A 24198-nucleotide genomic window follows, 5' to 3' on the forward strand; every position below is an offset into this window, starting at 1 on the left:
CATCACTTTGATGTCTGTCCTTACCAAAATGACGCTCCTGCATGGGGGGATTTTTTGGTTGCTGATTCAAAACTAATGTAAATATACAATGCTTCCATTGTTCACTCACAACTAGCAATTTCTTTATATTGGAGCTGTTATTTACAGCAGTCAGGTTTCAGGAGTTACACCCCATTTCAGCCCCACTGAGGCTCGGAGCACAGTCCTGTCTCTGTGGTTCTCCAGTCGAGCCAAGAAAAAAATAAAATGTAAGTTTATATGAGCTTAGTACCAGAGTCAAAAGAAACTTCTTTCAAGGGAAGACTGGAAGTTTTATTCACTCAGACTGCCAACCTGAAACTGAAATAGCTGGAGGGCAAGGCCTTAAAGCAATTCCAATCTGGACCAACTACATAATGATTTTTAATATTTAAAACAGTTGCCTTCCCACGGGTCATAAGATTGTGCACTTGTCATACAACTCAGGAGGGAGAAAACAGTCTGGGTATGGAGCTGAGACTACTTCCTAATTAATTCAGCGGCCCAGTACTCCTAAATGAACTGCATGCTTCCAGCAAGGGGCCCAGGAGGGCTACCACATCTGGGACTTTATTAGGATCATGGAATATCCTGAGATTGATGATCCTGATGGGTCCCTTCCAAGTCCTGGTTCTGGCCCTCATAGGACAGCCCCCACAATCCCACCCTGTGCCTGGGAGTGCTGAGGAAACACCACATCCACAGCACAGGGCTGTAACAGGCCTTGCTGTGCTTTTATTCACAAATAAATAAAGCTGGTGCAAATACGACCCAAGGAGCACTCAACGTTTCTCTCTTCATTACTCGGATCAGCAGGAACAGACCCAGGAAGGTTAATGAACATTGCAAGGATATTAGCAATTTGTAACCAATTTTAAAAAGTTATATTTAATGTTTTAATCAACTTATGTGGCTTTTTCTGAAGGAACAAAAGAGAAGTGAAGTGAATACACCCATTCACTTCTCTTTTTGAGAAGCGAACATAATTTTTACTTTATAAAACAAGGTGCCAACAAAATTATGATGAAATTATATTGATCTAATAGTCTTGATTCCGTGATAAAATTCAACACGTTACAAATCCTAAGTGCGCTCATCTATGTAATATCTTCCTTAGTAACTAATGGACTGTCTTCGTGATACAAATATTTTTGCTTTTCAGATTCAGAAGAGGAAACAGATCAGTCTCAGATGTCTAAAGATTTGCTAGAAGACTTAAAAATACCCAGGAAATTATTTTAAAGATTGGCACAGAGTATTTCCAAAGCGGTTTGCATTAGACCACTACAGTAACTGCAACCCACCAACGTGAGTTCTGAAAGACGCTTCCAGAAACAAATGAGATACAATAAAAGTGATGGCCTGCAAGCAGGGCTGAACAGAAGCCCTTCATAACTCAGGAACTTGGTGAAAAGAGCAGTGCTGCAAGCTTTTCCAGCATATTGTCCAGTGGGTGAGTAACCAGCAGGAACCACCCTGTCCTGCTCCCCGCCTGCCAGCTCAGGCTCCACAGCAGCTCCAACATCCACTGCTAAGGTACATGGGCAGGGAGTAAAGACTGAGCTGAACTCCCTTTGTTTGCTTGTTTGGGAACCTGGAATGATGTCTGGAGGGGGAAAAAGAATGAACAAAAATGAAACAAGACACCATTCTCTGTTCAGTTTCTAAGACCATCAGAGCCAAACTCGTGCTGAGTTTTTCTTTAATTATGCAACCATCCTAAATATTCACACAATATTTCTTCAGCTTTATTAAAATATAAACTTGTAGGGATAAAAAGCAGGCTGAGAAACATCAGACAACTTGTACAGATACTCAGTGTTGCTACAACGTGGTGATCACACGCTGCAGAAGATAATCCTGTTAAATGAACTAACTGCTCGCACACTGTGAATTTAAGGGAGATTGTCTCTTTTTTCACTTGTTTATTGTCTGGTTTCCACAGCAATACACTGCCTGTTTGTTTTGAACATGACATGGAGAGCACATTTGTTCAAGGCACTATTTTCTCAGCTTTATACTGTATGTGCACTGATGGTCCTGGGCCAAAGGAGACGCAGGACTCCGAATGCACAAAACCCGAAAGGATCCAAAATGAACTCAGGCCAATCCCAGTTTTAGAGCACCAAAATGTCAAGTTACAGCTGTTCTGCCTTAATAAACTGCCCAGCTTAACCCACTCCCTCCCTCCATCTCCCCCTGAGAGAGGCTGATGACCCTGTGTCAGTTTATCTCACCAAATGTATGAATCTCACCCAGAGGTCTCCTGCTTTGTGTCCTTCTTTTCTCACCTCCATCTCCAGCCTCCACACAGGCACAAACCACTTCATCCAAAAAAATGTTTCACGTGATTTTACAGCCTCACAACTATTCTTATTCATTCACAAAACTGCCACCACCAAAAGTTTACGGGGAGAAAACAGTAACTTGCGTTTCCCAGTCCCAAAAAGCACTAAATTCAGGACATCAAACATACCCATTTCACTTCCAGTGTCTAAGTTTTGACCTTTGCTCAAGTCTCACCAATATGGAAAATTGCTGACAAAAGCTGCAAGCCCAAACTCCCATCAAACCCTTTCAAGAGAGTTCCTCTGAAGACATTTTAAAATATTTCTCCAATTTCCAGCAACTCTTCCTGCTAAATTCTAAGGTTCTAAGGTTGTTCTCGTGTTTTGGTTTGAAGAGATCACATCTTTCAATTCACTTTTGTTATAAAAATCAAGAAGCTGCCTGGTTTCCTCATGATAACCATTTCCACCACTTGGAAAATGCACTCAGCCACTTTTTTTTTTTTTTTCTCTCCATCTCAAAGTGACACCTCATTTCTTCACTCTGCAGATGACAAGCCCAAACACAGATACATGACTCAAGAGCCACACCACTGCCCTGGCACTTCTGAAAATCTTTGGTTTCTGATGCAACTTCCATTCCTGGATTTTATTCTGCTTTACCTAACTCACCAAAACAGGGGAATGAAATGCAGAACTTGCATGGCAGATTCTCATTTCAGAGCAATGCAAGAATCAAAGAGTAACACAAGATATAAAAAATTACTGCGGGAATTCACTGACGTTTTATTCTCTGAACTCAGGAAAACACAGTAGTGGATACCTCAAGGACACAACGTGCAGGGATTAAATCCTCAGATTTCATGGAGACTTTCTATCTACAGTAGACATGAAACATGTACCACATATATCTTAGGCTTGAACAACAAGTACAGATGTAAGAACTACAGACATTACTTATTTCACTGAGTCTCAAATCCTCAGACATTTCAATAGAAATAATTAAATCCAGCTTTCATGTAGAATATGGAAACCTCTGCAATATTACCTCAAAAAAATCTACTGTGATATTCTTCATCCACAGATGCAATCTTTTTTTTTTTTTCATTTTTGGATCAGTCTAAGTGATCCTGACATTTTTTTCTTTGGACATGAGTAACTATAGGGATGCAAGCCTTGATCCTGTCCTGCAGAGGGATTTTTTTGTAAAGGAAATTTACCAGCCAGAATTACATTTTCATTCTGTAATCCCTTTAGTATTTTAGCAGACTTGCCTATTACTTTAATTCCAGACTGACTACAGCACAGGCAGCTTCAGATTTCAACACCAACAAGTGGGATAGGATACCCACTGCATGCTGACAGAACAGTAGCACATTTTCAAGTCTTCCATAACTTCCCATGGATTTAGCATTAAAACCAGACTTGAGCAAGCCAGAAATCAGTTCAGCCAATTCTTTTTGCTCTCTTGGACACCATTTATTTGAGGAGAATGGTAATTTAAATGTTTTCATCTATGTAATATCTTCCCTAGTAACTAATGGATTGTCTTTGTGACACACAAATATTTTTGCTTCTCAGATTCAGAGGAGAAATACTAATGGAACATCTTGGTCTGCTCTGAAGTGATGGCAACTTTTTTCAGCATTATTCAGAAACCCAATAAGCCTAACAAGAATATAAGCCTAGCACAATTCGCAGAATGTTTTTCAAAAAAAAAGCATTTATTCTCTTAATTTTATCAGTTGCAGGTTTTTTTCATTATATTACTCTGATTATCTTTTGTAAACTCACTTTTTTATATCTAGTCTTTTGTACTTTGACACTCCCACTTAAGCAGGAAAAGCCTCATTTAAATGTGCTTTCTTAAGCAAGAAACAGTGAGACTTTTGATCCTTTAAATGTTTTAAATCTTGTTGATATAGATCTATGTACTTGATTCAACCATCTGTATGGTCTTTATTACCTTTTCTAAGGCAAGGCAGCATAAAGCAAATTAATCAAACAAGAATCAATCACCCTTTACATCTGTGTATAGGAAATCCACCATAATCTGCACATAGAGAACACACAGCTAAAGAAACTAAATCAAAGATATTGGCTTTGTTATTTAAAAAAAAAAAAAAAAGCAAAAAACCAACCAAACCCCAAGCCTACATTCCCATTATTAACTCGCAGCATTATTAATTCCATCTCATGTTTCTGTAATATTTTAATACCTCACTTCAGGGCAGCCATGAAGGTTTTTCATAACTTCCAGAGTGATGGGAAGACAGATATGAGGTTAGCTCTGAACTCCAAAAACTCCCATGCAGCAGCCCAGGCTGCTGCCAAAAGACCACAGATGGATGCCATATGAGCAGCTGAGACCGTGGTGCTGAAGGGGAGCCATGGAAATTCTTTGCTTGTAATGTACTCATGCAGTTCCAAGGTGTAACATGCACCAAACTCAGTGTTTTAGCAGTTTTAATCTTCATCTTGATAATTTTATAGCTGTACTCAGCAATAAGCTTCAGGGAAGGGAATCAAAAAAGCAAAGTGACAGAAAATTAAAGTGAAAACAGTGCAAAAAAGAAGAAAGTTAGAATCAGACCATGAGAGACAGAATCAGTTCTGAGATTTTTTTTAGCTTATTTTTTGTGCTAACAGAATTTAGTGCAAAAATGTAATCGTGTTTTTCTTTACAAATCCAGACACTGATTTTATCACAGTGACTTTTTTTTTCCTAAGGAAAGGAATAGGTTTTCACTTATGTTCAGAATGAAGTCTCAAAGTTACAAGCTATCTGTGAATTAAGTCCTTTTGTCATTTGATAATCAAGAACTGTCTGCAGAGAGAGCCCAGAAACAGCTTCTCTAATACTCCTAAACTGCATATGACTAATCCAGGGGAGTGGGGTGGAAAAGGGGGATGGAAATCTGCCTGGGCTGAGTCATTGTGAAGGCACAGTAAAGAATGACTGCTGTACAAGTCCAAAGCTATTGAGACATAAATTGGCTGACCTAGTAGCCAGTTTTTAAGGCTTAGCACAAATATGAGAACTGAGCCCTCCCTTGACATCTCACACTTCCCCTTTCAACAAATGAAATTTCTGAGTTGCACTGAGAAATAGTTTTCAACCTACAAGGACGCCACATAGCTGAAATGATCAAAATTTAGAAACTTCAAACTGAAAAGCTGCTGCTTCAGCTGTGTTTGATTGTTTGCTCCAACAGGATCCAGCTAATGGACTGAACAATAAATAGTATTTCTGAAACCCAAACTTACTTGTAATTGTGTTTGACAAATAAATTAAAAGTTCCAGGTTCTTTTTCTTGGCTATCCGTTGTACTGCTGACTTAAGTGCTGCACATCACTCTCTCTCAGCAGTGAGAACTTGCTCGTGTAGCACTTGGAAAAGGTAAAACAACAAAAAAGACAGGCTGAAATTCTTCAGAGAATACGTACACGAAATCTCCGAGAAGGCCAACAGGCAGACAGATCAGCTTTTAAAGTCACCACAGAGAGAGGACTATGAAAAACTGATTTCAGGAAAAAAACAGCATTTTCATAGTGTTAATCCCCGTGGAACTTCCAGAAAAAATGATATTTTATTTGGACAGAAGTGTTCAAACTGAAATATCTACAACAGCACTACTATAAAACTATCTAGTGTCCATGCCATTGCCATTGTAACTGCTACCATCCCCACCAATTGCAATGGTGCACACAGTAAAATAAAAGAATTCTACGACCTAAAATGCTCTGAAACAGTCATTTGAAGACTTTATCTACAGAATGTTTTAAAATTAGCTTCCATGCCCATGGGAAAGACCTGATGGAAACTCAAGATCTTGCCTATCTTCCGTAGGTGTCAAGTTGATAATGAATGGAAAATTTAGGACCTGCTAAACAGCTGGGCATCTACTGCAACCAGAAGATAATCCTTGGAAAACAAACACTGAAGGAAACCAGATCCTATCTCTCAAACAACCTTCCTTAGCCCATGGCTATGAATACTCACTCTTCTTCATTGAGGAGAGCAGCTGGGACCTGTAACAAGATGAGCTCCCAGTTAAATGCCCAACTTCAGGGCAAAAACCAAGAGTCCATTCAGACATCATTTGGGAAATCCTTAATTACTGAAAAAAAAAAAACCAAAAAAAAGCCCTATGTCAACTATGTCTTACCTACAACTTCAGGTGTTATTGGCACCTTATTTTTCTAAAGCAAAAATGCACGTTCACTTCTCAAAAGGCATGTTCCTTCAACAAAGGCCACGTAAGTCAATTAACAGGTTAAATGTACTTTTTCAAAACTTGCTGTGAGTTTCCAGTGGGGTTTCTGTAGAAATACCAGAACATTTCAGCTAATAAGGTCATTGTGCAATCCAAGCTGTGTTAATGTAAGAGACAGGGTTATTTCCTAAACTACCAAAATTCTGTAGCTTGGGTGTTAGCAGCAGCCAATCTATGCCATTTGTCAGCAATAAGCTGTTTTTGAGTACTACCAAAAAGTTTTTAGAACAAATACAATCTCCATCTTGTCACACAGTACTCAGAAAACCGTAATTACACAACACTCATGATGGATTCAAGCAAATATCACAGACTGACACCACTTATATGTTACCTCTGCATTATAAATTTACTTTGCTGATTTCTAAGAAACACAAAAAAAATGCTTTCCCACATTTTCCCCTGCATTTCCCACAGCATATCCCAACGTTCAAAAACCAATTTCAGAATATTTTTTCCTTAGCTGCTGTTTTAGCCTCAGAGCAAAATACAAATTTCCTTTTCAAATCAATACACACCCCCCTAATCTCAGGCTACAGAGAGCTCAATATAGCCTGGAGAAACTGAGGTTGCTATCATATACCAATAAGTTATAACATTTCATATCTAATTTTAAAAAGAGTGCCTATGATAAAGACCATTCTCCCGATTGCCATTTTCTCTTCCAAAGCATTAAAACAATAAGGCACAAAGGGTTTTTGTCACCCACCAGACTACTGAAGCATTAACAGCATTATGGAGAAACCCACATGAATTTTTCAACAGAAATTACTACATTTCTTTTACCATACGGAAATATATTTCTTTCCAATGTCATGGTCTGGCTCAGGTTTAAAGTTGCAGCTGAAAGGAAAACACTCCTGTGTCATGGAATTGATGTTATTTTCCTAAACCATGTGACCTGACATGTAGGGACTTTAATTTCTTTTTTAATTAAAGTAGCTGCCATTTGTTGAATGACATAATTTTCCATGCTCAAGTACATAAAATAGCCAGTTTTGTAACTGTCACTGAGCAAAACCTGCAGAGTCACTCACACACCATGAAATACAAGAGTTTCTTCAGGTAAAAGCAACAGAGAACTGAAAATTAATTGACTAAAATCCAAGACTGGTGGATAACTGAGAAATGTTTCACTGCACCCAGTTTTGATGAATCAAAACCAAGTATGTCAGATGTGGTAAATGAAAGAAAAAGCAGTTACAGAATTTTGTTGACCTCTGCATTGGCTGCGCAATCACAGAGAGAGCCTCCACTACAAAATGATGGTGTCGTGAAATTTTAACCTACGAAAGACAGACAGACACGTCACTGACTCAGTTTTAAGCTTCTCTTTTTCCATAAGGAAACTCTAACACTCCTGAAGGAGCAGAAAAACTCTTGAGTTTAGATAGATATATTTTGTCCAAATCTAGTTTAAACCCTTAAAATTGCAACTAAGAAAAATGTAAAGATTACATTTAAAATCTAAAAATCTTTTATAAGAAAAAAATTGGTTTGAGAAGGAAGAAAAGTCCAGGGTGGCTGTCTCACCAGCTCTGGGGATACTGGGATTATCTAGCTCAGCTTTGTCAAGCACTTCAGCACTGTCAGAAGAGATATTTTCTCCTGCCACACTACTGACTTTCATAGGAAAAAGAAACCACAAGCAAACCCACAACAAAACATTAAGCTGTCAAGAGAAGACAAGTTATTGTTAAAGTAAAACACCTTTAATAACTGCCATTAAAAATTTACAAGAAGTTAACAGAAGTTGTCTTTAAGGTCCATACCAGCCCTAATTATTCTATTATTTTGCAAGAAGTGAAAAAGATAAAATTGAGTGTTATTTATGAATATCTATCATTATACACACATGATGTATATGTAAATCATTCAAATTTCATGACCATCATCTCTGAACACACACATTCTCAGAACATTGCCTGGCACACTTCACCTGGCTCTGACCAGGGGGAATTAACACCATCTTAAACACATTTGCCTTCTCTAAGAGCTCTTTTAGTACCCAGCAAAAAGAACCAGCAAGAAGTTACAGAAGCTTTAACACAATGAAGAAATTGTTCAGAAAAATATGTGGAACAAAAAGCTCATGCTTTTGTAATATGAAGAAAGGAGCAAAACAGATGTGAAATGGTTTAGTGGATGTTTCTGTTTAGACAGACCTGGAAAATGGAGTCTTCTAACAAATAAAAGATAGCAGGCAATTCCTACAGGCTTAACAATTCTCCACAACGACTCTTGATTTGTTATTATTACCGCAAAGCTCTTTAAACAACTTGGACTCTGAATAATATACACAGAAGTACGAGAGATTATGGATAAAGGTACTAATTCCAGAGAAGTGGCACCCTCTGGAAGCTTGTTACCCGGAGCTGACGTGCTGGGGTTAGGCAGAATGCACGTGTAACTCTAATTTTGGCATCCTGCTGATTATGTATACTGCTCCTGCTAGCCTCTCCACAATAGTGGTCTTGATTAAAGAGCATTGTTCAGGAAGGGGAGCACATGCATTTGCAGATGGCATAAACATGCTGCAGTGACTAAACAATGTTTGATGAGCACATGCAGCCCTGGCAGAGCCCCAGCTTGTGTTCTGCAAGCCTGGCCTGACAAACTTGAGATGAAACACACAGCTCAGCCACGAGGGGCAAAGGCAGCAGCTCCCCACTGCCAGGCCTGAAAGCAGTTGGTAATAACAGCGTGTGAATAGATGTCACACTCCTCAGTCTCAGGTATTAGCCTGTCTCACAGAAATGAAACTCAAAATTAAGTATCTGGTTATCTGTCTTTCATCTCATGTTTGGGTTTTTCAGTGGGGGAGTGCTCAGTTTTTACTAGACCCTGATCCAAAAAAATACTATTTTATTATCTTATTCTCAACATATTTTATCTGTCCTGATTATTTCCTACGAATGAAGACCCTTAGTGATAGTGGATAAGGTGAGTCTTATTCTCTGTAAGTTTACTTCTTGGCTTTCAACAAAGAAAATAGTTGTTTTAGAAAAACTGATTTTAAAAAGTTCTGGAGGACCACATTTAAAAAAGGAAAAATTAAAGGATTGGTATCTGCACGTTCTTTTCCACAGAAAGAACGTCCTTTTTGCAGTCATGTTGGTTTTATCCCCAGATTACATCCCTGAAAAAAGAACTGCTAAACTATAATTATGTCAGGTAACCAACAGAGATAACAGCCCCCCTTCCACTGGTTGGCAGAGCACTTCTGCTACCACATGTCCACATAAGGGCCCTATTAAAATCCCTTTCCCAAACATCTTTAGTGATTTACCCACGGCCTGCAAGGATTTTTTGGAACAAAACATCTTAGTTATGTAGTTTACTGGCTTTTCAAGCTAGCACACCCACATAAGAGCAGGCTGATTATTCCTCTGATCTCTTCAAGAGACAACTCATATTTAGTTATTTACATCAAGGAAAACATGGGGGTTTGCCCCTCATCACAGCTAGCAAAACCTTCAGGTGGTCTCAGAAACCTAACAGTTTTCTTGCATACAAATCAGTGCATATAAAACCAAAATAAATACTGTATGTATTAATGCAGTCCTTATTTTAATTCCTCGGTTTTGACCCATGTCCTGGGCAATGTCTTACTAGTTCTTAATGAGATGAAACCTGCATTGCTCAATGTATTCCAGTCCACCAAGTCAGTAACACTGGCACAACCAAAACTGCAGTGGTGAATGGCTGATTTAGAAAATCCCAGCAGGACACAAGACTACAATTTTAACTCCTTTGTGAGCCCATGGAAGTAAAATATGACAGTGAATTCTTCTGTTTTCAATTATTAGCAAAGAAAACCTCACCAAAACTGGAAATAAAACAGTGCTTGTGAAGGCTAGACAAGTTCACATTTTTTCATAAATGTGCATCTTCCCCACATCACCTCAGGCTTAGACCACTCACCTAAATCAGAACTTGCTAATCAGCAGCTCAAGTTAGTCTCTAAAAGCTACATTAGATAAATCCTTTTCTTGTTGGTTTTTTTTTTTTTCCTTCCCTTTCCTGAGAGTGATTCAGCTGAGAGGAGAAGAATATGGATTCAGGATACACTGAAAGAGTACAGTCAGGTTTATTCCAACTAAATAGCAAAATTCATCCCTGATGTTCCAGGGATGGATTATCTACATAGAACAACAAATTCTCATTCCAGCTAGAACTGAACACGTACAAACACAACTGCAAGGCAACAAGTTCAGTGTAAATTAATGGAAATAAATCTCCCATTGTTTTGCAAGATGTACAGCCATCAATTAAATGAGCAAAGAACTGGTATAAAAAAAAACTTGACTGCTTCCAAATCCCAGTGTTTGGCACCTCTGCAGCTCCTAAGAGTATTGACAATGTTCTGTTAAAAATCTGTGTTAAGCTAATAACCTACAGGTATTATTCACGCACTGAAAAGACAATGTGCTTTTATGAATGGAACAAAAAACAGTACCTCAAACTCTTAAAAAACCCCAAAGCTTGGGACTTATCTGAGAAAAACACATGCAGAAGGACTAGGATTTGGGTTCCAAAAATAAGAAAAAAACAGTTACACTTTGTACCCAGCAAAGCGGTTGACATGTAATTTTTAATGAAATGTCAGGCATTATTTGCAGAGGTACCTGAGAGGAACAAGAAAAGAGAATGAAACAAATAATCCTCTATGGAAGAGCTTTTTCCTGGAATGATACTACCCAGAAACATACCCTCAAAACTGTGTGATGTACCTGCCTTTCTAGGAAACATATTTTTTGCAAGAGAACCACATTTTCCAGTGAGACTAAAATATTTCAGAACAATTCTAATGGAATCTTCTACTCACCAGCTCCAAATCCATGTGCAATCTGGCGTTTAAAGTTTAAAACACAAAGATGCTTAGACTTTGTCCTCATGATAAAGAACACTCATTCCACATACTGACATGTAACAGGCAGTAATTAGCATTTTGTCAGATCCTATGGGCAGGCATAACACCTCACAAGGTTTTTAGGTTTTTTAAACTTACCAAAGTTAGTATGGTAAGTTTACCATTCTAAACTTATGGTAGTGCTGGTAGTTCCACCAGAAAAAGAGCTGATCTTGCTCTGCTCACTGGACACAGAAATTAGGGACTTGTCTTCACTGTTAAAAGAACATTTCATTTTTATCTGTGTCTACTAATACAGACTGACTTCACAGTGGAAAACCAAAGATATGTGTATTTTAAATCACTGCAGCAAAAGGAAAGAAATCAACAGGAAGTGCAGCACTTTCCTCACTGCAGCTCCCTTATTTCTTCATCCCATCACCTCACAATATTTCCATATTTTTCACTTTTTAAAAAATGCAGGACATCCTGAATTTGCCCTTTTTTTACATTTCAAGACATTTTCTGTAACTGCAGCAGAAGTAATAGAGGCGTTGAAGTTACTCTAAGTTTAAACATATCCATTCAATATTATATAGTGGAAAAGGTGTTATTTTAGTGAACCCAAGAGTTAACATGAGGTTGAGAGCTCTCCTGTGCCTTTGCAGGTAGAAAGATGAATCCTCTGGAGCTGTGAGAGGTGAGAGAGTTTCTGAAGAGAAACCACTGGTGAGATTCCCATTGGTTTCCACGCCCTGGCTGCTGCTCATCCTCACAGAAAATACAGGACTGGGGTCTTGCAGTGCAGGTTTAGAGCCCACACACAGTAATCTCTTTTCCAGAGCACCTACTGTCCTCTGTAATTTGTGTTTGGGAAACTAAAGCTTGCCAATATTCCGTGATTTAAAGATTTCTTCCTCCTAAAAGGAAAGCATTTGCAAATGAAAGCAAGCCTTGATGTCCACACAGGGATTTGAAATGCTCAGCAGGTATTCCAAAAAGGGAAAATATGAAAAAATTCAGAGGAGAGGAAGGGAGGGGAGATGACACAATAATACCAAGAGGGAGAAAGAATAACTGACAATTTTTCTTGCACAAATCCAAATCTGTTATTTTATGAACACGTTAAGTATACTTGAAATATGTTTAGATTCTCATTGTACTCAAGAAATACAAAGATGTCCTTTATGGTGTAATTTACAGTACACCTTAATGCACTTAAACTACCATTTTTCTCCAGTTGGATAGATCTAGTGAAATACACAGATCCTAACAGGTTGAGAAAAAATGAAGAGAATTTATACATCACAGTGTTTGAATCCTCCTTTTTCAACAATACCAGTTTTAAAGGCATAAATTGCCAGTATTTTAAATTAATTTCTCCAAACTACTGCTTATCAGAAGCAGCAATCAAATACATAATCTAATAGCTAAGCAAGGAAAATAGCTCACCAGGACTTCTGTCACACCTTGTACAGATACACCTTGTAGGTGAATTGCACACCTACTAATATGGTATCTAATATATACTATATTAGATATAGTATATATTAGTATAGATATAGATATATATTAGTATAGTATAGATATTAGTATATATAGATAGGTATACTAATAGGGAATCATTTTCAGAAATTGTTTTTCTTACCTTAAGGCTACAGAAATGATGCATTGCATTTCCAGTGTACTTGAAATACCTGAAGGAACACCCGAGGTGAGATGGGGAAAATCATGTGGCACTCAGAATTCTGAGATTACTTACAAGATAACACTTAATGTTTCTATTACATAAGGCACATCAGAAGCCAGCTATTTCTAAAATGGGCTTCCAAGAAATCCATTCAAGTGTCCACTCTCGGGTCCTGAAGTACATAGACGTTAAGTGACAGAAGTGATATGAGAGTCATTACTTTCACACTGACCCAGGGATTAATCATTTCATCTTCCTCTCTCCTCAGCTGGTGGAATTGCCTGGGAAACAACCTGAACTCTCAGTGACCTTTGCTAACCAAACAACACATCCTCAGTGGTTTGTAGCAAAGTAGCTACTCAGACCTTGAACCAAGATAGTTTGGACAGCACAAAGAGCTTTACCAACTGCATTTCTCTCAGTTAGCATGCTGTGAAAAGTTTTGGTTAGCACAAGCTTCTCCAGCTTTTTTTTTTCAACTTTTACTAAACTTATAATGAACTCACAGCCTGACCAGAGAAATGCAGCCACAGGAAATGGGGGAGACAAATAACAGCATCTCTTCCACCATCCTAATTAGCAACAGTGCTGCATCTAAGGTGGAATTTGTTAAGCTCTTACCCTCCCTGTTTACAAACTTAAGCAAAAGGCAAGGGAAAAAAAAAAACCCCAGAGCCTGTCACATTACTGTAAAAAAAGAGACTGCTAGCACTCAAATAATTGTTTATCAAAGGCTATTTAGTCTATTTAATTGCCAGCCCTGAAGAAAAGAAAAAAAAAAGAAAGAGCTTGCCGGATTTCCATTATTTATTATATGTGGAGTGACTCGCTGAAGCACTTGGAAAGATTTACTTCCCAGTGGTCACCTACTTAGATCAAGCACTAAATCACTGCCTCTGCGGCCGGTGTTTGTTTAGGTGGCAGCAGCTGAGCTGGACCAGCCTCGCCGGGGTCTCCGTGTGTGTGTGTGGCCCGGCCGGGGCTGCAGCTGGATCCGCACACAATTCCCACTGTGCTCCGCAGACATTGTTATTCCAGGGTCCTTCCCGACACGCCAGGCACCCCAGACACGGCTCCCACCTGTCCTGAGGGAGGTAAATCGCAAACACGCCGGGATTTTCACCCAGTGCGCCGGGATTCTCACAAAAACACATCGGGATTTTCACTGAACCCATCGGGATTTTCACCAAAGGCATGGGGATTTTTAAAGGCACAGCTTCTCAGGCTCAGCTGCACATCCTGAGGCACAGCCAGAACCAGTGTTTCTAAAGCTCAGGCATCACTATCTCTCCCGACCAACACTTCAAGATAAATAGGTAGTAAAACCCTTATGAACATTCCTTAAGATAAATTATTTTTCTTATTTTCCTACTTCTAAGAATTACAGGCAGACAGGGCACTACAAAACAAACATGTTACACAGTGCTCCCTTTAAATCAGACAGGAATTCTTCATGACTTGGGGAAGTTTTCCATCCATTCAAAACCCAAACCACCAGCACTCATCCCTTACATAAACCTTACATCCCTTACATAAACCTTACATCCACATCATTATTATACAGTGACTATTATAAACACTTTTTAAATTATATGAAGATACAGGTTTGGTTTCATTCCATCAAAGCAGTGCAGGAGTAGGTGTAACATCCTTTTACAGTTCATGGAAGGAACCTCTTTGCTCATTACCTGAATAACAGGTGAATCAAACACCTTGTTAAGTCATCAAATGTACTACACTGGCAATACAGATAATTACAGTGCATTTTTCATTCCAGTCCCTTTCAAAGCAAGGCACACAATAGGGCTGCCACCAATTCCACCAGAAAACACCTGGGCAGTAAAACAAATTTCCTTATCAGAAAGCATTTCCCAGTAATATGCCTATGTTTTCATTTGCTTAACATCACCCCACTATTTTCATTTGCACTCCTACAGACCACCCAACACAGTTTTGGCACATCATTAGACTTTATGGAAGCAGAGCTTTAGCAAGATGCTGCAAAGAAGGTAAAACTTACTTCAAATACCACGGTTTGGTGCAACCATGAAAACAATAAACCAGGATCTAGATCAGAGATTTGCCAGTCCCACGTGGGATGGAGAACTATGACAGAGCTCAGCTCTGGAAATCACTGGGCACAGGTGACTGCTGGTGATCAGCATCATATTCTAGGCAGGTCCCATTAAAAATAATTAAAATAATCAAATTTGTGTATATAAGCATGTATATGTTTCTAAAAAATAAGGCAAGACATGTTACTGATTTTCTAAGACTACAAAATTTACTCTCAGGCACCCATATACCAATTTCATGAAAAGATTTTGCAGTAACTTTTACTTACATGGATTAATAAGCATTTTATACCGCAAAGTGTAACAATGCATTTCAGAAGTTTTTCAATTTTTTAAAACTAAAAACTGTTAATTATTAAAGTGATAATAGATAAGCACTGAGTTTAAGTCATGTTTAAGCTGCAGAGGAGTTTCTCTAGGCTTCCTCTGCACTAAATTTACATTTAGCTAAATATCAGCCCTCTGGATGTACTGAGCCTAGGAAGATTAATTTCCTAATGTGGTGCTGAAAGAGAGAGATCACAAATACTTCCACAGAGAGGTTGCAAAACGTTTGGAACATATTCTGTTACACACCTGAAAGCTATTTCTAATACTTAATTTTATTATTCAATTCTCTACAACTGCTTTGGCAATTTTATTTGTAGGCATCAGTTTAGCACAGGAAAATAAAAAAAAGTGCATTTTCACCTAAGAAATCCTATCTTATCTAAAAACATTCTTTCAACACCCAAAGTTTAAAGCATATATAGGAATCAAGGTTCTTTATATTTTCAATTTCTTTGGCCAGATTATTATTTTCCCAAATTGACATAAAGTTGTTTTCATACAAGTTAAATTTCTCATAAGCCTTAATTGATGCAGACATGTATTAGGTGACCCCACAAACACAAGGATGTTTTTACTTAATAAAAATACAGAATGTATTTAATCCGGCTTGCATTTAGAACATGTGTGACACAGAGCAGAAACAAAAAGAAAAAAGGATTCTTAATCTTAAAGCTCTCAATTTCCGAGTACAGTTTGGTCCTAAACTTTCAACATCTTTGTGAACAATCAAACAGCTCACAAGGTTTAGGGTCAGTATGGCCTTGGGTAAATTCACAGAAATACTTATAATGCAGACTGGAAGACTTACATGCCCTAACTTTTGGCTCCTCAAGAGCCAAACTCACCTGAAATTTCCTATACTGCACAAGAAAAAGGGCATGTAAAAGAATTTTAAAAAAATAAGTACTGGGATATTCACCTTAAAGTTAGCTTCTTCTTCAGAAAAGTTTTAACACAGCAAAGCCCACCCTGAAACATCCAGAAGTGCCTACAGATACAAATAATACTGGTTTCTTTCCTGTTTTAAGAGGGTCCTTTCCTTTGCAGCCAAGCAAGCAGCATGGAATCACTTTCCCATTTGCAATTTAATGCAACAATTTCGACCTTAACTTCCAAAATATCTAAAGTAGTTGAAAAGTTAATTTTAAAACTATGTTTTAGCATTTGAAAATAATCTTGCCTGATTTTTTTTTCTAATTTAGGTGAGTAGTACACAGAGAGGATAAAAAAAAAGGAAAACAAGAGTGCACAAGAGGATACAATTTGAAAAGGGCAGCATCCACCCCAAACCACTCACTTTCTTTCTAGCTTGGCCCATGCAAGAGCTCACAACACTCATTCAATCTGGAGTGAGTATCACACATCTGATTTTAAAGACCATAATAAAATACAAAAATGTATTTCATTCTCGTGGTTTAACAGTTAAATTTAAACATTTATCTACTTACAGAGCCGTCTTTCAGGTTCCTTTCATAGGAGAAGTGACAGGCCTTATTCTGCTCATCCCTTGAAATCACAAAGTTGTATTTGCCAGCTGACTCTTCTCCAGCTATCAGCGCTTTCCTCAGCTCTTCCACATATTTTTCTCTGTCCATTTCTATGTCAGCAGCCTCCCTAGAAATGTCTGATTCAGACACTACCAGAAAAAAACATGTGAGGAACAAATATCCATATGTGTGGGAACATGTGCATTATGCATTATATACAAAGCATTGATTAATATACATTTACATACATATATATAAAATACTGTATTTATATATTTACGATACATATATATACACACATAGTGCAAGACATATATATCCTAAAGTGTATATATATATATATATATATATAGATATATATAATTTAAAAAAATATTTACATATATATATATATACAGACACACACTGACTAGATGATCTTAAAGTTCCATTCCAACCCAAGGCATTCTATAATTCTGTGATTCCATGGAATATTAGAAGATTATTTTTCCCTTGAACACACATTGGTGTATCGCTTCCACTAGTGGAAATGTAGCAGGAATACTGGGGTTTTCAGAAGTTCTGTCTCCTTTTTTCCCCATTTGAAAATTGATTATTTCCTTACTGCTACTGATCCACAATTCTAGTTGCCTAAAATCACCCAAAACAGTACAGAGTGAAATGTGGAATCCCTTGCAGCAAAAAGACAAAAAGGAGTAGAAAAAGGAAAGTCTGAAGTATTTATAAAGGAAGCGCTTGTCTGGAACAGTAATTTCAATACTGAGAAGATAAACTTCTAATAACAGTAAGAAAGTAATAAAAAGAAAGACACTATAATATTGGAACAGAGCACTGTGGGTTTGTTGGGTTTTGGGGTTTTTTCCCTGTATATGCTGCATGTTCCTTTATGATTTAAAACCAGTAGAACTGATCAATCATTAGGGAAATATGATATGCATAAATCCTCACAGATGTATTTCTTTAACACAATACCAAGGTAACACACTAGATTACATTGTGTATTTGTGTGCTTCTCCTCCCCTCCAACATTCCCTGTTTTCCCTCTCTCCTTAAACATGACTCCTAACACATTTCATCATCACATTAAACATACAAAACCCATAAAAGACAACTCCATCAGCAGCTCTCACTCTCTCCCTGGTAGGTCTTGCCAAGGAAAATAATCCACAGCATGAGAAACCCAAAAGGGATTTCCCACAGCAGGAATATTCTGACCGTTGCTTTCCCTCCCTCCACGTTTTGAATTTAAAATGGAAGCAGCCTCAAAAATGATGTGATAACTTTAGAAAGTGACCAAAATGTTTTGTTGAACGAAAGCACAGATCAGTACAGTAGGAAAGCCTCAGGCACAACAACATCAACCCCCAATGAAATTATTCAAGGGACTGAATAGAAGAAATTCAGTAGGAATTCAGAAATTCAGTAAGAATAGAAATAAAAATTCAGTAATAATTTATTAGAAAGGGATCAGATTCTTCCAGAAGAGAAAAAAACTTTACTTTGGATGAGCACCCAATGCTCACAGCAGAACTATTGTGGGCTTCTTTCTTTCCTTGTTAATGGAGTGAGGTCATCCTGCTTTCACTGCCCCTCTGTTTTGAGAAATCATTATCCTCCGTTCTGCCAGATGCAGGAACTCAACAAAATGAGAACTGTGTCCACCTATTTTTTCTATACGCTACCAGCTACAGTGGCAAAGCCTTCACTTGCAGAAATAAGAATAATCTTTTTTGTAAATTGTAAACTGGGGATTTCTGAAGTCACATAAGAATGAGAAGATCCTTCAAACAGAAAAAACAATATTTGTCAGTGTTAACAACCTTTTTTTTTTTTTGTTTTCAAAATAACTTGACTTTATTCCTGTCAAGGCAAGAAAGAAAAATCTTTCATTTCCAGGAATCAGTATTGTAATACGTGTATGTGCTTCATGCAGGAAGCCCTGATCAATGGAGCATTTGAAATGCTAACAGGAACATGGAAGAGCAGATTTAATTTATGTGCTGATTTTAATTTACATTTATCTAATCTCAGACCTGTATGAAAGCTTGGCTTGTGCAGGAACTGAGGAAGAACAACACCCACTGGGTAAGGAGAAGGAAGGAGGAAAGGAGCTACATAGATACTTCTTATCATTCAGACAAGGAGTCCAGAAAATAGCTTTGCCTACAATTTGCTTAAAATACATAATTCTCTTCGCCCTCTGAAATATTTTTGCTACTGCGAGAAGGGATTTTGATCAAGTGTTTGACACTTCTCAAGGAACACACAAATCTAACTGGGCATGAGAGAATCATGCACATATGCAAAGACCCATCCTCTTATGGTGGTTTTGGGGGAGGGGAAGAATCCCACAGGCTAAGTTTTTCCTACTGATAATTTATTGTCCCTTTTCCTTCCCAAAAATTCACTTCACCACAAAATTCAGCTACCTTTGTCTATTTGAATTCCATGAAAATATTTAAAAAACATCTGCAATTAAAGGCTTTATGGACTCCAATTTGCAAATGGAACTTGTGTACACATTTGCTCGAGAATCTGGAGAACACACAAAAGTGTTACTTCAGCATCACTCCAAGAAATTATACATTCTTGAGAAAGAACAAAACATTGCATATCCATGTGCTGAATGGATTAGTTTTAGCTTTGACACACAATCTCTCCAGATTTCAAAGTTCTCTGGCCACATCCCAGAAGATCATGAACCCCACCTCCTCCCTCACTGGGGACAAAACGCCCCTGGAATTTCCACACAAGCTGCAGGACACAGCTTAGAAAGTGTTTTAAAAGGAGCAATTAAGAGCAGCAATAATTTAAATTAATGCATTTTTCTTTCCATTACCTGTCCCAGTCCAGGCACACTGACAGTCACTGAGAAGTAAACCAAAGCCAGTGCCTAAATCCTTTTCCCATGACACCTGTAGAAAATAGGTTGCTTCTGGATCAGAAACTGGATGAATTCTGTTCAAAGTCTTCTCCATCTTCCCAACACCTGTTTAAAAAGCAAAATAATCTTGTTATAACCACTGGGGTGATTTACAGCTTTGCATAACTAGCTTGGGGGTTGTGTGTGTGGGGAATATACAAATACAAGCATGCTTGTAATTTTATTCTACTTTCCTCCCCAAATTCACTTTGTCAGAGAACTGGTGATACTTGCAAACAGGAAACTGGATTATAATACGTAAGGTTTCAGTGCCAACAAGTAAACATATTTGAATGGTCTCAAATTAAGAAGCTGTCAGGAAGCTGGGGGACAGGAAATTACTACACACAAGCTCTTCCCCATGTTTTTAACTCAATGCCTGCTATCACCCAACGTACAGAATATTTAACATAATTCAAAATAATCAATATTCATCTGGAAGACTGCCACATGAAAGCTGCTACTAAGCTTCACAGCAAAGCAGAGGGTACAGCAAATGCCAGCAACCCAACGTAAGTATCTTAAGCACTGGATTCTGCAGAGAACAAAATACATGATGTTACAGGGAACATTTCTGCTCTATGGGAAAGCAACTTGGCAACTTGTGTTTGACTTAAGATCTTCTCAAGAATCCCATGTATTTATACATAACCTAAGTGAAGTGACTGAGAAAAGGCTACATGGTCACTCGCAGACTAAAAGTAGCTTGTAAAAGGAAGAAAAACCCAGATGAGGCATTTAAATTTAAACGACATGCACTCAGTACAATGGTGCTTGGGCAGGGATTAAATGCTCTGTGGAGGTTTCCATCTGAAGTGCAGCAGTAAATAATCATGACCAGGATAAGTTCAGGCCCTGAAGGGACTCTGATCTCCAAGCAGGAGTAGAAGGAAGCTTTTTCTTTGCTCCTGGACATGGAGAAATAAATCTAGGTACAGATTTAACTACCTTGGCTTCCCCCAAAAATAGGCATTTTAAGGTTAGAAGAAGCAACTTTAACTGCAGTTGACTAAACTGTTCCTAACCGTTGCTCAACTCTGCACTCAGTAACATTTCAAAATGCCTATTCAAAAGCATCAAAATATATGAATTTAAGTGTTGGTTTTCAAGCATAAAGCTTTAGTATTTACATCCCTTAACCACAATGGCATTTACTATTACAGATGTCATACTCCACCTTTCTATTCCCTGAAAATCCAACAGAAATGAAAACATTACCAAAACATACATTGAAAAATTAATCTCAGTAAAAAAAAAAAAAAAAAGAAAGAAGTTTTCTAGTTCCATCACTAACCAGCTGGCCATTTCTGAAAATCTACAGTGTGTCTGTGCACCTGTAAGCAAGAACAAAAAAATTAAATATTTGGGTGTGGACAGCTAGAACAACGCCTTTGCAATTAGTGACTCCAGAAATTAAGGCATTTTAAATATTTGTGGGGCACTAACTGCCTGGCCCTGGGTCAGTAATGAGCACAGAGCAGGAAACACAAGCAATGCAGGCTCAAGCACACATGCATGCACTCTCCTCTGCCTGCCAGATTCCCTTTTGCTGCTTGTTAATTATGTTAAAACACAGTCTCTCGTGAAATATTTTCAAAGAATTCCTCCTCTGAAAGACAATGTTTTTAAAAATATTTCAATTAAAGACTATAAAGCAGTACCAGACTGCGGCACCAGACAACCTGAACAGAAGCACATAGGGTACTGAGGCATATATGTGTAGTTCACCAGGAAGGTTTTGCTTATTTTATGTGATTTTTATCACGAAGGAGAGCAGCATTAAGTGAAAAATACCTGCACTAGAGGCTTTCTTATCAACCCAGACTTTTTATAACATAAAACAAAGCAACAGAATTACAGTTTTTATTTATGTAACGACGAAGCGAATGAAGTGTGAGTCAGAAAAAGTGAGGTCAAGAGTATCAGAGGAAAAAAAGCCTGTTTATTTATTTAAAGATGCACTAACAAGGTCTCTGAGGCCTGAGACTAAATTCATTTGATATAGTAATACTAGTTTCCCATGCACACATCAGTATTTCATTACAGTGATGTAGCACAGCTAAAAATGAAAGTTCTGTTTAGGCAGCACTATTGGTACCCCTGTGGTAAAACACAACACAACAGAACGAGGAGACACAACCAAGAATAATACCCTGAACTTCAAAACAAATGGAAAATACAGTTTTCCTGCTTTTCCACATTTTATTGTGCCGCTCTGAAAAACAGCATTTTCAAAGGAAGCATAAAATGAAGACGCTTTTTCTCCCAGCTTTCATCTCCTCCACAGTGCTCACTGTCCTTTTGAAAGAAGTGTATTACTTATTAGTCCACGTTCAGGATGTGCCTCTGGAAGAACTCAGCCAGACTCCATCTCCAAAGCACTCAACTCCTCCAACCCATCAGCAAAAGCTCAAGGACTCCTGGCTGTGTACAATGCCTATTATATGCTTCTCTTCAAGAGGAGGGTAAAACCACCTCCATGAAAATTAGTCTGACCTACACAGCACAAAAAAACATCCCTGCAAACAGTAATGCTGTACCTTACTGCTTTTTTAAAAGCAAAACAATTACAACAACTAACTAAAAATCCAAATCCCTTTTCCCCTTATCCCTTTTATGTCCTGAGAACACAGTCTTGACTGCAGTGTTCAGTAAATGGACAAACCACACACAGTTCAAACATAAACACAGCAAAATAGACCAAAGGAGTTCCCTACTTATTTAACAACTACCAGTTACCACTAAAGAAATTGAAAATACAGACAATAAATGAGGGTGTATTCCTTATTCATTCACTATAAGGTGACTGCATGCACTTCATTCATTATAAAGACAAATCTTAATAAAGATGTACAGCACTGTATTCCCAAAAAGAGATGCATTGCTCTGTATTTCAAGAGATGAAATAAAACAATCTCCTCAAACTAACCTGTCTCAGTGCACCCACCTACCCACTAAATTCATCACTCCATCAGTTTCCAGTGTGTCAAGCTTATGTACCTTTCACAATACTTCTGCTAGGTAAAAATTTCCTTATGAAAGAAAGACAAAACTATAAAAGAGGTGAAACTTTATTTTCTCTTTCAGATCTTTGGGGCAGAAAGGTAGGAACTGTGTTTCTGCTCAGAAAGGTTAAAACAGCCCCCTGAATTTTTGAAGTGTCACCATTTGGCAGCCCAGCTGTTGGTGAAGCTTGTTAAAACAAAGTAAAATACAATCATTGCACAAAAGTAGACTGTATTTTTATTGCTACCCAAACTACTGGAAGCAGCCTCTCACTATGGCAGCCTAAAAAGCCCCTCAGAGTCCATCAGAGCAGAGGAGCACCCTCAAGTGCCATTCAGCCCCCAGCCCCTGTGGGCCGTTCCCATTCACCACCCCCACAAAATGAGAGCAGTCGGCTCCTTCTCCCTGCCCTGGCTGTGACAAAGCAAAGCCGCAGGCAAGTTTAGGCCTTGGGGCCACAGAAAGGCAGTGTTCCGTCCCTCTCCACGCCAGGGCCCCGGGGCCAGCCTGCAGGTGGGGACAGCAGGGTCCCACCCCACATGTGTAAATCAGAGGCTTTATTGAGGCCTTTGAACAGTCGGGGATTGAGCTGTTTATCTTTAGCACTTTGTCCCCGTGCTCCTTGGCGCCCGTGGGCGCCATTAGGCAATGTTTCCCTCTGAGGAGGAATCGGCTGTTGGCTGGTGCCTCTGCCCTCAGAACAAACAGCGCACACAGGCCCTTCTGAATGAACAAGACACTCTTAAAATGGGCCCACAAAGAATTTTATATGTTGTTTTGGATAGCACCAGGCATACACCAAAAGCCAAATCTTTCAGGCTGCTCCAACACAGCATCATTGATAATATTCTGAACTTCACCACTTCATTTTTTTCTTTTTTCCCCATGCAGACTAATGGCTTTTATTTTTTTTTTCCCCCAAATTGGTCGGACTGCAGGTGCTCCAAACCTCAGCAGCTATGCTTGGAAGGCTACTTACAGACCAGAAAGAGCCACTATGTCTTTGAAATGAAGCAATTAACCTAAGTGCTTTCTTGCTGAGGAAAAATGGGAGCTATCCACAGGGAGTTCAGAATAGAAGACCACACACTGCTATTATAGTCTGCAGTTTGCTTCCTTCTGACACTGCCCAAACTACAGATCATAACCTAATAATCAGAAGAAAGTTAATAGTAAATTCATAATCAAGGAAGAGGTACTATTCAGGAGATGCTACATGTTCTCATAAGTAGATAATTGGAGATTTAAACCA

The 24198-nt window shown here is 38.4% G+C and overlaps 1 protein-coding gene across 6 annotated transcripts in view; it reads right to left on the reverse strand.

Annotated features, from left to right (window-relative positions):
- The window catches only part of XRCC4 (X-ray repair cross complementing 4), a 156437-nt gene that overhangs the window by 120846 nt on the left and 11393 nt on the right, over positions 1 to 24198 (reverse strand). For 5 of the 6 annotated variants that reach the window (XM_074532265.1, XM_074532267.1, XM_074532269.1 and 2 more), the window contains exons 2-3: positions 19857 to 20006; positions 16979 to 17166 (exon numbers count right to left, since the gene is read on the reverse strand). In XM_074532265.1, the coding sequence (XP_074388366.1) occupies positions 16979 to 17166; positions 19857 to 20006 (338 nt within the window). Of the gene's footprint in view, positions 1 to 16978; positions 17167 to 19856; positions 20007 to 21234; positions 21275 to 24198 lie in introns of all 6 variants that reach the window. The other variant, XM_074532268.1, reaches the window with a different exon arrangement.

The sequence above is a fragment of the Zonotrichia albicollis genome, chromosome Z (genome assembly GCF_047830755.1).
Source record: "Zonotrichia albicollis isolate bZonAlb1 chromosome Z, bZonAlb1.hap1, whole genome shotgun sequence".
Taxonomy (NCBI): Eukaryota; Metazoa; Chordata; class Aves; order Passeriformes; family Passerellidae; genus Zonotrichia; species Zonotrichia albicollis.